Consider the following 14,869-nt stretch of genomic DNA (forward strand, 5'->3'; position numbering starts at 1 on the left):
AGACACTTATAAAGCCTCCTTAGAATAATGCTCCCTTAAGCAGACTGCTGCTCTAGAAATTCTGTCAACACAGAGCTCATTTAAATGGTGCTCTACTAACTAAATTTGTGCTGTTAATAGAAGTCCCACTAATGTAAAACTTAGGGGATAAAATCTGGAATTTGGGAAAGTGCTTTCTTAAGTGAACTGTTCCCATACCTGATGCTCTGATAAGTCAACTTGATTGTATTATTTTCTTTATTAATTTAAGATTATTGTTTTTTATTCTAAATTTTTATGCATATAAGTTGCAATGATGTATAATCCACAGATAAAACAAAAATAAACCTTTGCATTAACTGCTCCATTATATATTCCTGTAGCTATGAAGTAGCCATTGCTCCACAGATATGAGTTTCTAATCACAGCTTGATAACTTGTACTCTGTCAAATTGTCTTTAAATACAGATGACCCATGGGCTATAAGCATGAAAATATGATATTCCTTGTTTATCCATTGCCCTTAATATTATTTTATAATAATTTCTTTATTAGGATATATATTTAGTCCTGTTTTAAATTATTCTATAATATTATATAAATTCAACATGCTTATAACAAATAATTTTTGTTCCTTGTAGCTAAATCTAAAATTTAAATTTTGCATGTTTTGTTATTAAAGTATTTTCTTAATTTTTCTTATTTACATTTTTGAATTAATTATTTGAATGGTTTTTAATTTAACTGTGTCTGTTGTACCTCTAATAAATTTATTTTTAACTGCAGAATTTTATTCATTTATCTTGGTCAATGCAAGTTACTTTTTTTTTTTTTTTTTTTTTGTATTGATCAATGTTTCTCAACGGGGGCGATATCGCCCCATGTGGGCGTTTTTTCCATGTTGAGGGGGCGATTAGTAACAATTTATATTTTGGAGGCGAAAAACAATTTTCTAGGCAATATAGTAAAGCATTATATTAAGAATAATTAGATGTTTTATTCGTTAGCCTATATCGTTCAATAATTAAACAAATAACATTATACTAGTCACTAGTCTATTCAATGCAGTACGAATTTGGCGTTAGCCTTGGCCCTCGACATTGGAATTTTGAAGTGAAGGGGGCGATACTACATAACAATTTTATTGAAGGAGGCAATACTACGTTGAAGGGGCGACGATTGGTTAGAGGTTGAGAAACACTGGTATAGATAAACAAATATATATAAAGTTAACTGTGAACAAGCTGAATTTCCAAGTTTTTTATAATCAATCTCTATGTTACATTTTGAAATTTATATAAAGCATTAAATAACAGTTTTTGCATCAGTTTTAAGTATTATGTGCAGTACCTATAAATTTTTTATATTTATNTCATTAAAGTTACTTTAATCGATTTGGAAAAATTCTAATTATAGAATTTCTTTTCTTGTCTTTGAATTTTTCGAAACAATTTCGGATCAAAGGAATTTTTATTTAAACGTTTAATCAAAATGTTAAATTGTTTCTTTGTTTGATTAATTGCTTGAGGATTCAATTTTACAAACTCTTTCTTTTAAAACAATTTCTATTTTTCTATTTTTTACGCTTACAAATTTCTATTGAATTATGAAAATTAGCAATTTAAACAATTTTCATTTATTTAAATTGATTTAGCTTTTGGCTATTATATATATATATATTTAAATATTAAGTTATTTAATTACGCCTTTAAAACGTGGAAAAATAATTAAAAATAAAACAAGTTTTTTTTTATTAAGATGATTAAGATGAGACACAATTGTTTAATTTATTTACAGTAAAACCTGTTTAAAACGGAAACCTGCCTAAAACAGACAAATTCTTCCAAACGCAGCGATTTTTCTATGTTTTAATAAACCTGTTAGAAACGGAAAAATATTCGCAATTGCGCGAGTCCGGTTTACATAGGTTTACTAAATTTATTTTTCTGTTTATAAAATTTTTTATGTTACTATTACATATGAATTGATATGTCCCAATTCACTATATTTTATTTTATTGTCTTTATAATATTTGTTAAATGTAATGTAATTGATATATCAAACATGATCAATATCTATAATTAATGTTTGTATCTCTGTTCATAAGGAGAAATTGGGATCTATAAATAGTATTTTATACTGTATTACAAGTCTTTTTTAAATCTATTAATTAGTTTCCTATGGCTTCTACTTATTACTTAATTTGTTTGAAAAATATTTAAGAATTATTTATAATATACAGTTTTGATTAAAACTTTGATGATCAAATGTGGCTATTATATTTTTTATTTGATGATGATATTTCTTATCTACAAAGAATGCAAGTTGTTTTAAATTTGTTTTAAAACAACTTGCATAATTTAAATTTTACATTTAAATCATCTTTGTATACTTATTTATTCTGTTGATATTCTAGAAATTTGTCTGGAAACTTTTTGTTTTAATATTAAAGAAAATAAAAACAGATTCACAATACCATAACAGTTTGAATTTAAGATGTATGGTATTTTCTTTTATATTTTTGAATTTAAAGTTAGACTATGTCTTGAATTTGAGGTGTTTGTTAAATTCAGTATACTTTTTCACTTTTCAAAAATTTATATGCACTGAAAATTTTATATTTCCTATTTATTTTATATTTTTTATTAATGATAAATTTTTAAAATAATGTTTTTACTAATAAATTATTTAAAATCATGTTTACTTTTAATTTCTATCCAGTTTTTTCCTTGAAAATTCATTTTAAAAATAAAGTACATCCTAAATTCAAAGTAATGTGGTATGAAAGTGTTTTTTATAATAATCTAGAAAAATTTCTTAAATTTTTACAAATATTGGCATTAAACAAGTTTAAGAATATATTTAAGATGTTATCATTTGTGCACTTTATTATTTATTTTTAGTTGAGCAATTTTCTATGTAACTAAATATTTAGTGTCAATGATCAATTTTTATCTTGACTATAACAATATAATATAGATATAGTCTTCAATTACTTCTTTCATTGAAAATAACAAAATGGATATTCTGTATATTTAATTATTTTGTTTGTATCTATTTACAAATTTAATTAATTAATGATGTTATTTTAGAAAATCTTTTATTGCTTGAACAAACTTTTCACATTAAATTATATGATATTTTTCACTCTGATGATGTAGACATTTATTAAATGTCCATTAGACATTTTATCTACCAAGACTATCAAATTTACATTTTTAATACAAACATTCTAAAATATCCATATCTATTATTTTACCATTTTATTTATCATGTTTTCAAAACTAAATACTGTAAGTATTAAATTCAAATTTTGATTTTGACACAGGTTTTATCCAACATCTAGTTCCTGATTATTTTGAATAAATTGTTTGCATTAATTTTGTAATAATTTATATAATATGTAGGCTTTTTTGATTCTGTTTTCATTCATTATTATTTACTAGAAACTGAATAAAACTTTTTTAATATCACTTTTCATTTTAAGATAATCTTTTCAATGTATCAAAACTAGTTTGTCTGTAAATTAAAAGCCAGGAATAGAATTAAACTGTAAACAAGAAATTTGGTTCTATTGTTTTAGTTTTTTTCCTTAGTTTATTACTACTGTTTAGCAGTAACACACGGCAATTTTCATGCTGTTTTAATTGTTTTGTAATATTTTAGGTTTACAAGTTTTAATATCATATATTTTAGAATAAACATTTCCATAGTTTATATTTCCAAACTTTTAAAATTAAAAATTTATCTAAACATATTAAATAAATTTAATTGAATTTAAACTATATTATGACAAAAAGAATTAAAGTTGAAGAAAATAAGTTTTTATTTAATTATACTTTCCAATCTTTGTGTTAATTATTTAACAGCTCACAGATATTTTAAAGTTTCATGAGCAAATAGATTCTAGAGAAAATGGCTATAATTTTTTCTTTTGAGTCAATTAAAATGAAAATATATGCTACAGGATAAATAAATAATTTAAAACATATTTCTTAATTGTTGATGTTTATTTGTTTAGACTACTTTCCAAAATCATAAACATGTTAAAGTTTATAAAGAAAAACAAACAAACGTAATTTATACAAATTTATGTTAGAAGAATTATATCATTTTAGTTTCTTTGAAGTTTATTTACACCCAAAGTTTCTCACATAATTTATTTTTTATATTTAAACCAAATTACATTATTTTTAATAACAACTGTTATGTAACCAATATTTTTTTATGTTTAACTGAAAAATAAATGTAAAATCAATTTAAAAGTTAAAATAATAATTTTTGAGAATATAATCCATTTTCATTTTAATAAATTAAATAAACCCAAACTTTGCTTTTAAGATGCATTATTATTGCTTTAATATTTGTTTCCTTAAGTTGTGAAATGATTTTAAATTAAACAGACAATTGTGACCATCATCAGATTTTTAAATAATTATATTTTTTTAATGATTTTTAAGTAATTATATCAATTTACCTTTGGATTAATAATTTGCAGTAAAAGTTTTTGGAAAATGAAAATGTTCATTATAGAAAGCTTAGGAAATAAGTATTATAATTTTATTTGTATTTCTTAGATTAAAAGCTGTTCAAATACTACATTTAAGTTAATGATGATAATAAAATTTATTTAAATTTTAAATAAATGCTATTCAATAATACATTCAGAATCAGTACTTATTTTCCCAAATAAATAAGGTAAATACAAATTTACCTTAAATTTAATATACGTAAATGCAATAAGTGTAATATAAAAGGAAAAAATATATATAATTTTGGTAATTTGCTAATTTTGGAATATGACAGTAATGTACAAATTATAGAATAAAATCTTAGAAAATAAACACAGTGAAAATGGAGGTTCAAAAAATTAATAAATCATTTAAGTAATGTTAATTAAAATTCATAATTTCACTGCATAAATGCATAAAATTAACTTTTGTCTAATTAAAAGAATAAAAATTTTAATATCATTCAAAAAATATTAGAAAAGGCTAAGTTTCAGTGAAAGATAATGGTATATTTTTCTAGCTTTCTGTATCCTCATTTTCAAAATAGCATTGTGCAACTGTTTTCAATACTTTAATCATTATGCAATATTTCATTAAGTTTTGTCATATTGCATTGACTGGAATATTTTTTAAATCTAATATTAAGGATTTTCTAGTACTGTATTATATAAAAACTGGAAAAAAACAAAATATTTATATTTGTATTATTTGTTATAAATTTGATGGAAACTTTCTTATGAATTTTATAAAAATAATATACGAGGGTAGGCTGAAAAGTAATGCACACATGCTTGTAGAATGCGAACAAAATGATTTTCAGAAGTGCGCCAGGTGGCATATGGAAGTAACATTCCTCCTCTATGTGCATGTGCAGTTTGAGGTTGTTACATTCAGTCAGTATATTTTGAGAAGCAGAAATATGGAGACGTGTTCTAGTTATGTCAATGTGAGTTAAACAGCGTGCTGTTATTGAATTTTTAACTGCTGAAAAAGTGACTCCTACTGAGATTCATTGTTGTTTAAAGGCTTATTTATGGTGATGATGCTGTTGATAGGTCTACTGTAAATCGATGAATAATAAAATTTTGTGATTGCGAGCCTGGAAAAGCCATAATTATTGTGAACGTCTGATTACTGTCACAGACGATTACTGTTGCCCCTCGTTGCAATGTTTAATTCTTCTCAGTACATAGAGATTCTAAAATACCTCCGACGTTGAGTTTGTCATGTTAGAAGCAGCCTGGTGCCAATAATCTTGCAACATGACAACGTTTGTCCACACACCTCGCATGCAACTGGAGAGGCTTTGCAAAACTTGAAGTTTGAACTGATTCCACACCCTCCTTATTCCCCTGACCTTGCGCCATGTGATTTTTATTTTTTTCCTCTACTCAAGATCAAGGTGTAATGATCACCCTTGAGGTCTCCTCAAGGGTGATCATTACACCTTGGACAATGAGGTGAAGGTAGCTGTCAAGTCCTGGATTCAAGAAAAGTCGGAAGAATTTTTCAGTGACAGAATGAAAAAACTTGTTACACGTTGGGAGAAATGTGTTAGCCTTAACAGTGACTATGTTGAAAAATAAATATATGATTTTGAAGCTTAAGAGTTGTACTTTAATGTACTTTTTGCCCGATCTTGCTATTTGTTTTTGTTTGTGTTCTACAAGCATGTGTGCATTACTTTTCAGCCTACCCATGTATATTATATAAAATCTGTGTTGAGGAACAGCAACTATTTTTTTGTTAATTCAAAATAATCTCGATGGCAAAAGTTTGAAAATTGTTGGATTATATTAATTACTGTATTATATATGGCAATTAACATTTAAACATAAACATGGATTATTTACAGAATCATTTGTAATTATATACAAATATATTGTATGTACATAAACAAACCCAGGGTGTACCAATGGGCTCCCCCTTGTCACCTATTTTAGCAGAACTTGTCATGAGGAATATAGAGAATTCTTCTTTCTATAGAATCTAATCAAACATCAACAAAAAACCTTTAAAATGCAGCTTTTTATTAACTAATTGAAAGTATATCATCAATTTTAATTTACATAGTAAATTTGTATTTAAATTCAATTAAAATGGAATCGCACTCTACTTTAAAGAAATACATTTAATTAATGATTAAAATTTTTTTCTGTTATCTTATTAGGTTTGTTTTAAAGCCAAATTTTAACCATTTATTAATTTATACAATACAGTATTATCATTTTGTTGTGTTATCTCAAAAATATATTTTTTTTATTGAGAATCTCAATGCATGTTATAGAATAAGAGTTAGCAAAGTATATCAGTATTTAAAATAAAAATAAATAACAAAAAAGTTACAAAAAGATAAGAAAACTCATAAAGGTTTTATTTTAATCTTAATTTATCATTTTTTTTAATAATGATCAAAATTTCACATTAAGACAGAAAATTCTCTTTAGCTCATTATTGAAAATTTTTAAAAATTTTAAATGCTTTTTAATTATAGTGAAGACTTTGATTAAATATTCTCTATATTTAAAACTTAAAATATTTTATTATTGTAATTCATATATTTTTATACCATGTACAGTAATTTTATAAATATTTCTCTATTTTTTGTATTTAATTTGAACAGTTTTTGAATGCTTCTTTCTATAGAATCTAATCAAATATCAACTAAAATGTAGCTTTTTATTAACTAATCGAATGTTTTCAGCCATTCTATGGAATCTTTAGACCTTAATGGTTAATAGTGTTTGATTCTTTTTAATATTACAATGTAATGAATTTTAAACATTTTTTAATTCTGTATTTAATTAGTAATAATATAAATTTTTTTTAGTCCTTGATAACACAACATTAAACAACAAACTTGAGAAGGAAATTAATATCAGTATTGTAACAATACTAATTAAAATTATTAAAAAATAAAATATATTTTTATATTCTAATTAAACAAAATTTAATTTTTTAATAAGTTTATTTTCCTGTTCTAATTAAATAAATTCAACTAGAATATGAAAATAAATTTAATTTGTTTTTATAACATTTATAAAAACAGTATTTAATTGCTTTTGAAATTTTGGATAATTTTTATCACATTTTTCTGTATCTTTTAGATGTACACAACATTTTCTTATTTAAAATCTTCATTTTTCAGTGTTTTAGTCATTGCTTTAGCAAATATCTCAATCATCTCTTTTGTTAACATATTTACTTATTCAGCTTACTTTAAAATGTTGAGTAAACAATAGTAAACATAATCTTTTCTTCATCTTGTCCATCTAATAAAGTGGAAATAAGTAGATTTGCAATTTGTTCTTAACATTTCTTTGACAAATATCTCTTAAGCAAACAAAATTATTCACTTATATATTTTCTTTGAGTAAGTTTTCATTTTTGTAGAATAGTATATGTAGGAAAAATATTATTATTATAAATTCATTTATAAAATTTCTAAAAGTTTGTAGTAAAATTTAAATATAAATACACACATTTTAATTTGCTAAATCCNCTTTAGGTCAGTTCAATACAAGCATTTTGATGCAGTTCAGTTAGTGCAAGTAAAATTTAACAAGTGATACTTATTATTATTTTAACATTTTGTGTTATGCTAATATAGTTATATAGCAGGAGTGTGATAGAATGATCACCTTTTATAATATGTACAGAGTACATAAAAATCCATAATTTTGCCATTGAAGATTTTTTTTATATATAGTTGCATTGTTAGGGTCATTACAATATATTGCAGTCATGATCATTGTATAATATATTGTATATTAGTTGTACCTAGCAAACATGATAAATTCTAGCACAAAAATGTCTTTTCTCATATAATTAAATTTTTTTTAATTTACAAAGTATTAGTTCATTTCTAACAAAAGCAAATAATAATTTAAAAAATTATATAAATTACATACAAATTACCAGTAAAGAAAATAGTACATACTTATTATAGTACAAAACTATTTATCCAACCAAGAAAATAAAGTCAATTCTTATATTTTTATATAACACTTGTGTCAAGTCAACGTCACATTGAATTTGCCCAAGGTCATTCTGAATGTTATAAATTAAAACTAGCAGTTTTATAATAAAATCATAATATATCAAATGGATTTTATTGATATGTATCTTTGTTCATTTGAGAATAAAAAGTTTTAAGTGTTTATTATTCAAATTATATTTCTTAAACTAAAACGAAACGTTTTTGATATCTCTATGCATTTAACAACAAAATTCAAGTAAATAAATGTTTGTTTATTTAAATTTTGTTGTTACTAAATCTTTTAAATGAATAAGTTCAAAAGAATTCAGACATAATAAATAGATATATTTGAAAATTATTTATTATATAAGCCAAATGAAAGGATAAAAATCAAATTCCATACTTAATTATTTAGATACAGCTTCAGAAATGTGTTACTGAAAATTTAATAAAAAGTGAATACAGTATTTAGAATCTCCTTAAAAATAGAAAATTAAATAAATTTGATTTGACAAGTATATTTAATGCAAAGTTCATAATTTAATTTTAGAAGTTTTATTTACAATATAATATCGGCAGTTTTAAAAATTCATCAAATGAAATTTTCAAATCATAAAGTAATAAATTTATTATAAATTGATATAGAATTTATAATAATCATTTCAAATATTTTAAATAACAAAGTATTTCAAATTGTCATATAACTTTAACATAATATATTGAAATATTATAAAAGTTCTTTTTTTATAAAAGACCGCAAATTTTTTTTAAAAACAGAAAGCATATTTATTATCATAAAAATCAGAATACTGAATATAAAATAAAATAAATATTTAAAAGGTTTTTACTGTTATTTAATGATTTCTAAATTTGATATTCTAAATTATTTAATTATTCTTATTATTCTAAAATCTTGAATAAATTATTTGGATGTAATGACAATAATTTAATGTAATATAAGGTCCTTTAATTCACTCTATTTGTTGTTTAGCAGAATTTTTTAAGATAAAATATTGGTTTAATACTGTTTTATTACATTTGTTTCATGATAATATATTTATTTAGAATTTTTTGGAGTTTTGTTGACAGTATAAATTATAAATTTTTTATTTTCAAGTTTAAGCATTCAAATTTAAACAATTCTTGAAAGATAAATAAGATTATAAATTTTATCAACACTTCTTAAAAGTTTTAATTCTGTTCAGAAATAATATACTATGATAAATGAATTTTCTACAAGTTTACTATATTCATCAAATTTTTATAATCACATTAATTAATTGAAAATAGTAAAGATGTCTTGAAAATTCATTTCTACATCAAATTAGAAAGAGAAAAAATATTATTTTATATTTTAAAAATTTTAATAGCTACTGTTAAAATACTGAGATTATTTTCCTTATCAAATATCAAATTGAATTATATCGTGCATTAGAACAAGATAAAACTATATAGAAGTAATAAAAATAGCAATAATTAATTTATGCAATGTTTAATTTCAAGGTTAATTTCAAAAATATTATTTGGAAAATAATAAATTATTTAATTTATATTATTAATCTATTTTTTTTATTATATAATGTCATATATCTTCAGTTAAATAATTTTAAATTATTTTACATTAATAATTTAATGTATAAATTTCAGTATTGTTAAGGACTGAACTTTTTCTTCTTATTGATAGTTTTTTAATGCTAAAATATTTTATTATTTATAATTTTACATGTATTAAATATTTACATAACATCTTAATACTAAGATATTTATTTGATATATTTGCACAATTCTCAGTTTGATTTTATGTAAATTATATACTGTAGTACATTCTATGACAAAGCAAATCCTGATTTCTGGATATAATGTTAGATGAGATTATTTGGAAATCCTAGGATATATTATGACATTATGATTAACTGAGACACAATGTTCTAGATAATATCCTAGAGCAAATAGTATTGTTTACAAATCTTTTATCTAAATATACTTTTGATTGAATTAATATATTTATAAAATAAAGAATTGAAATACAAAGCTTTCATTAATGTTTTCAAATGAATGTAGTAGGGATTAAAAATATTTTTAAAAATAATTTTGAAACTTAAAACTTCTTAACAAACATTTTAGTAACCTAACTCAGTAATGTTGACAAATTGAAATAAGAATTATTGTGAAAGATAAGCAACAGACATGCAAGAAGAAAACAAGATTAACCATATTAGAATTGGCATCATCTCTAATTTCTCTTCATATTAAATTGGTAGAACCATTGGCAGTAGTGAGACAGCTGCAGTCACAGTGGTTGCACAAATCCTCTGCTGCCAGTTGCTCTCTGGCTAATAAAGAGAAATTTGAGAGGGGTGCCAATAACAACTACACTATGAAAAATTTATAGTCCATGCAAAGGAAAAAGCAGATAAATGGAAAGGAGAATATAATTTAATAGTGAAATCTATAGTTACACAAAGACTTGCTTTTATTGATCATGAATCTCATATATTGGTATAGTGCTTTAAGAAGGAAGATAGGAGTACAGAGATAGTGTTAATGGAGATATTTAAAAGGCAAAGGAGATAGAGAATAAAATAACAGATTTAAGCAGAATAGAAATTGGACAGTAAGATAAGGACTGTAACAGTCAACAAAATCTGCTTCTTACGAGTAGAACACATTGAATAAATAAAACTATATTTATTAATTTAATAAAAAAATTATATAATCTAGCATTTAATTGTCATGAATATAAGATTTGTATTACTTATTATTCTTTGACCAACTTATTAATGAAAATCCAAATTATATTAATATATAACTTTTACATTAATTAAAAAATCATTTTTATTTTATTTATTTATTTGTATTATTGAAATTTTCTGTTTTTGAATTAAAATGATAAGAATTAACAATTTTTTTGAAATGATTATGGTACCAATTGATAAGCAATTGTGAATTTACATTTCAATTATCTGGCAAATTTATGTGAACAAATAATATTTTTCTTTCATTGAAGATTTTAACAATGCTACAAAATTGGAATCCTTTAATGTCTTCTTTCAACATCTTTGTTAAGCATTTGAAAATTAAAAACAAGATAGTCCATTGTTTGAATTCTGGAATAATGACTGAAACATTGATATATTGATTTTGTAATATCTTTAAATTTCTGTATATTTATTTTTTAAATGTGTACTGTATTGCAAAGTAAAAGTTGCCTCTAAACATAAAATATATAAAAACATAATTTAGAAAATAAAAATATAAATTTTAAATGCTATTTTAAATTGTAATTACTTTAAAGAAATATGAAATATAAGTGATGATAAATATTTAATAATAATTTATATTTTTTATTATTATTTAAGTATTTTAATCATCATTTTTATAAATATTTCCTAAATTAATTATTTTGAAGCTATAAAAACTTTTTACAAATAATTATTTTCTTTGCAAAACCTATTTTTAGATTTAATATAAAGAACAGTAAAATAACAATAATAATAGCCTTACAATTTTATAACTACAAAATTTACTATTGCCTATTAAAGAGAGATAAAAAATTTTAATTTTAAAATTTGAAAGTATTTTATAGATTAAATATATGATTTTTATAGAAATTAAACATTTTTATATTATTGGTAAAATTGTTTTAGGCTCATGTAAAGGTTTTTCAAAAGTTTTTAAAAAAATTCATTACTTTTTCATAACAGTTTATTAATTTTTACAATATAAATACACTATATTAATACAATATAGTAGACTAAAAAGGAAGTGAACAGGTACAGAATAAATATAAATTATATGCCATTTTAATTTTTTAATTCTTTCCAAATGGGTGGGGTTAAATCCCTGTTTGGCTTTCCCTGTTTATAACAAATGTTTATGTTGAAATCTTTATTTTAATTCATTTTATTCTTCTTGAACTTATTATTTACATGATTATACTATACATAGCACTAAGTTATTACATTCATAAGTTATTAAATTATCTTGTATGCATGATCATTGTTGAATATTATCATCAAAATTAGACAATTTAAAAATTTATATTATAATTTTATAACTTTTATAATGTAATGTTTAAATATAAGCTGTTATAAAATCTTATAGATCTGAAATAAGGATATATAGTCATTTTTATTATAATATAAACAAAATAAGCTAATTCATTATTCATATAATTTCTTTCAAAATACTTACTTAATAAACCTGAAATTTCAGTTATTCATGAACTAACCCAGAGATAGTGGACTGAAATTAAGGCTTCTGGGTTAGACTCTTGACATGTGTACCTGTACCATGTATTCTTGAAGCATTCAATTTTTAATTTATTTAAATTATTAATTAATAATCAATCTTTTGTATAAAAAGAATGAATAAATAGCAATTCTGATTTTATTAAATTAGGGCATAACAGATGTCATATTCTGATATAACGAATGGATTACCCAAGATATGCTCTGATAATTGGTTATGGTCTTAGTCAAGAAAGAATTAAACACTCAATGAATAATACATTTCAATATTATTTCAAATATAAAATTAATTTTATTTGAAAATGATTTTTTCGTTGAAAATAAATTATTTTATCTACTTTTTTTAAATAATTCATTCAGCATAATTGTCGAATGAATTATGACTGTTAAGTATAAAATTTATTAAAAAATTGACTGTTTTACATATAAATGTTAGAAGAATATATTGAAGAGACAAGTTTAATAGAACTATATGAAATGTACTGACATCGAGTGTATCGGAAATCAAAGTAAAGATATATTGTCAGAAGAGAGAAGAAATTTTAGCTGTATAAAGATTATCAATAATTTATTGTCTTAGATAGTAGTAAGGAAAAAGGAAAAACAAAATACTATGTATTAAAATAATCATTGCTTTGAAATATACTCCTGTTAAATTGTTGTTATACTATTTTTCATTCAGATATTAAGTGTTGCATATAAAACTAGTTTTAAATTCTGTTAAATTATTATTTTACCTATTTTTTTCTTTTAATACTGAATTTCTCATTGTTTAATTAGTTTTTTCACAAACAATTTAATTGATTATTTTTATCTACATTTAATCATTCATTAATTATTATGATTATTATTCTAAATTATTTTCTTATTTTTTTATAATGCTCAAGCAGCAGAAAGCAACCAAAGGTAAGAGTTTAGCTTTTTTTCCTATTATTTATTAAATATATAATTCAAAAATAAACATTATTTAAATATTTTTATGTAGACATTTGCTTTTGATCATTGTTTCTGGTCCTTTAATGAAAATGATGATCATTATGCAAGCCAAGAAGACGTGTATAAGAGTTTGGGTGCTGATATCTTAGATAATGCCTTCCAAGGTTATAATGCCTGCATTTTTGCTTATGGCCAGACAGGTATGAAAACATAAGATAAATTTTAAAATGTGACAAGTTAAATTAAAAATATTTTTTGTGTCTATTCTTTATAAAATATTTATTAATGTAACATTCTGTCATTTTAATATTTTTTTTTTCCTCTCTTCAAAATTTATTTTTATGAAATTTTTACAAAATTTCATAAAAATAAACTTTATGAATTCTTGTTGTTGTTATTTTTATTATTTAAAATCATGTTTCATAACAAAAAATTTTAAAATAAATTAAATCCAATATTTATCATGTAAAGAGTATAAAATACGAATAGAAAGCAATTTATTTTGTATAGTAAATATTAATTATATTTATATATTTAATGCTGCTATTTTTAATCTTTTAATAAAGGTTTTTAATTAATGTAAAATATAGAAACATTATTAAAACAATAATGTGCAAGTTAGCTGCTCACTGCATATACAGTGAGTGATCGGTTAACGAACATAATCTGTTCCAAGACTTTGTTCGCTATCCGAATTGTTCGTTAACCGATTATCGATTTACCATAGGTTTTAATGGAAATTTAATTAATTCGTTCTGGAGACCCCCCAAAATGAAAAATATATACTACTTTCTTACTACGTTTATTTATATGTAATAATAAAAATACATACAGTAGAACCTCGATTATCCGGACTAATTGGGGATAAAGGTAGTCCGGATAAGGAAAAATCCGGATAATGGAAACAAATACTTTAATTTGTCTTTTAATGATAATACAACACGTTTTCTTTTCGATGAAATATCGGTAATATTAAAAGTAAATACTGTATTTAAATCGTGATCAAATTTTCAAAAAACAAATGTTTGTATTAAATTTGGACTACTACTGACCAACGCTAATAGACTATCTATTGTTTAAAAGGCTCTCTGATGGCGCAAGAAGACGGATTTTATAAAATAAAAAGCAGTTTCAACTGCTTTTTATTTTATAAAATCCAGTTGAAACTGCATTTTTATGAATAAAAATTTGACAAACTATTTATCGTTTTATGA

The 14,869-nt window shown here is 22.6% G+C and overlaps 1 protein-coding gene across 1 annotated transcript in view; it reads left to right on the forward strand.

The window, feature by feature from the left end:
- Window positions 1-14,869, forward strand: part of LOC111626882 (kinesin-like protein KIF13A) — a 152,821-nt gene that overhangs the window by 40,835 nt on the left and 97,117 nt on the right. Inside the window, exons 3-4 of the mRNA XM_023370403.1 lie at window positions 13,607-13,625; window positions 13,705-13,865. Coding sequence (XP_023226171.1) covers window positions 13,607-13,625; window positions 13,705-13,865 — 180 coding nt within the window. The remainder of the gene's footprint in view (window positions 1-13,606; window positions 13,626-13,704; window positions 13,866-14,869) is intronic.

The sequence above is a fragment of the Centruroides sculpturatus genome, unplaced genomic scaffold (genome assembly GCF_000671375.1).
Source record: "Centruroides sculpturatus isolate CEXI.00-Female unplaced genomic scaffold, Cexi_2.0 scaffold433, whole genome shotgun sequence".
Classification (NCBI taxonomy): domain Eukaryota; kingdom Metazoa; phylum Arthropoda; class Arachnida; order Scorpiones; family Buthidae; genus Centruroides; species Centruroides sculpturatus.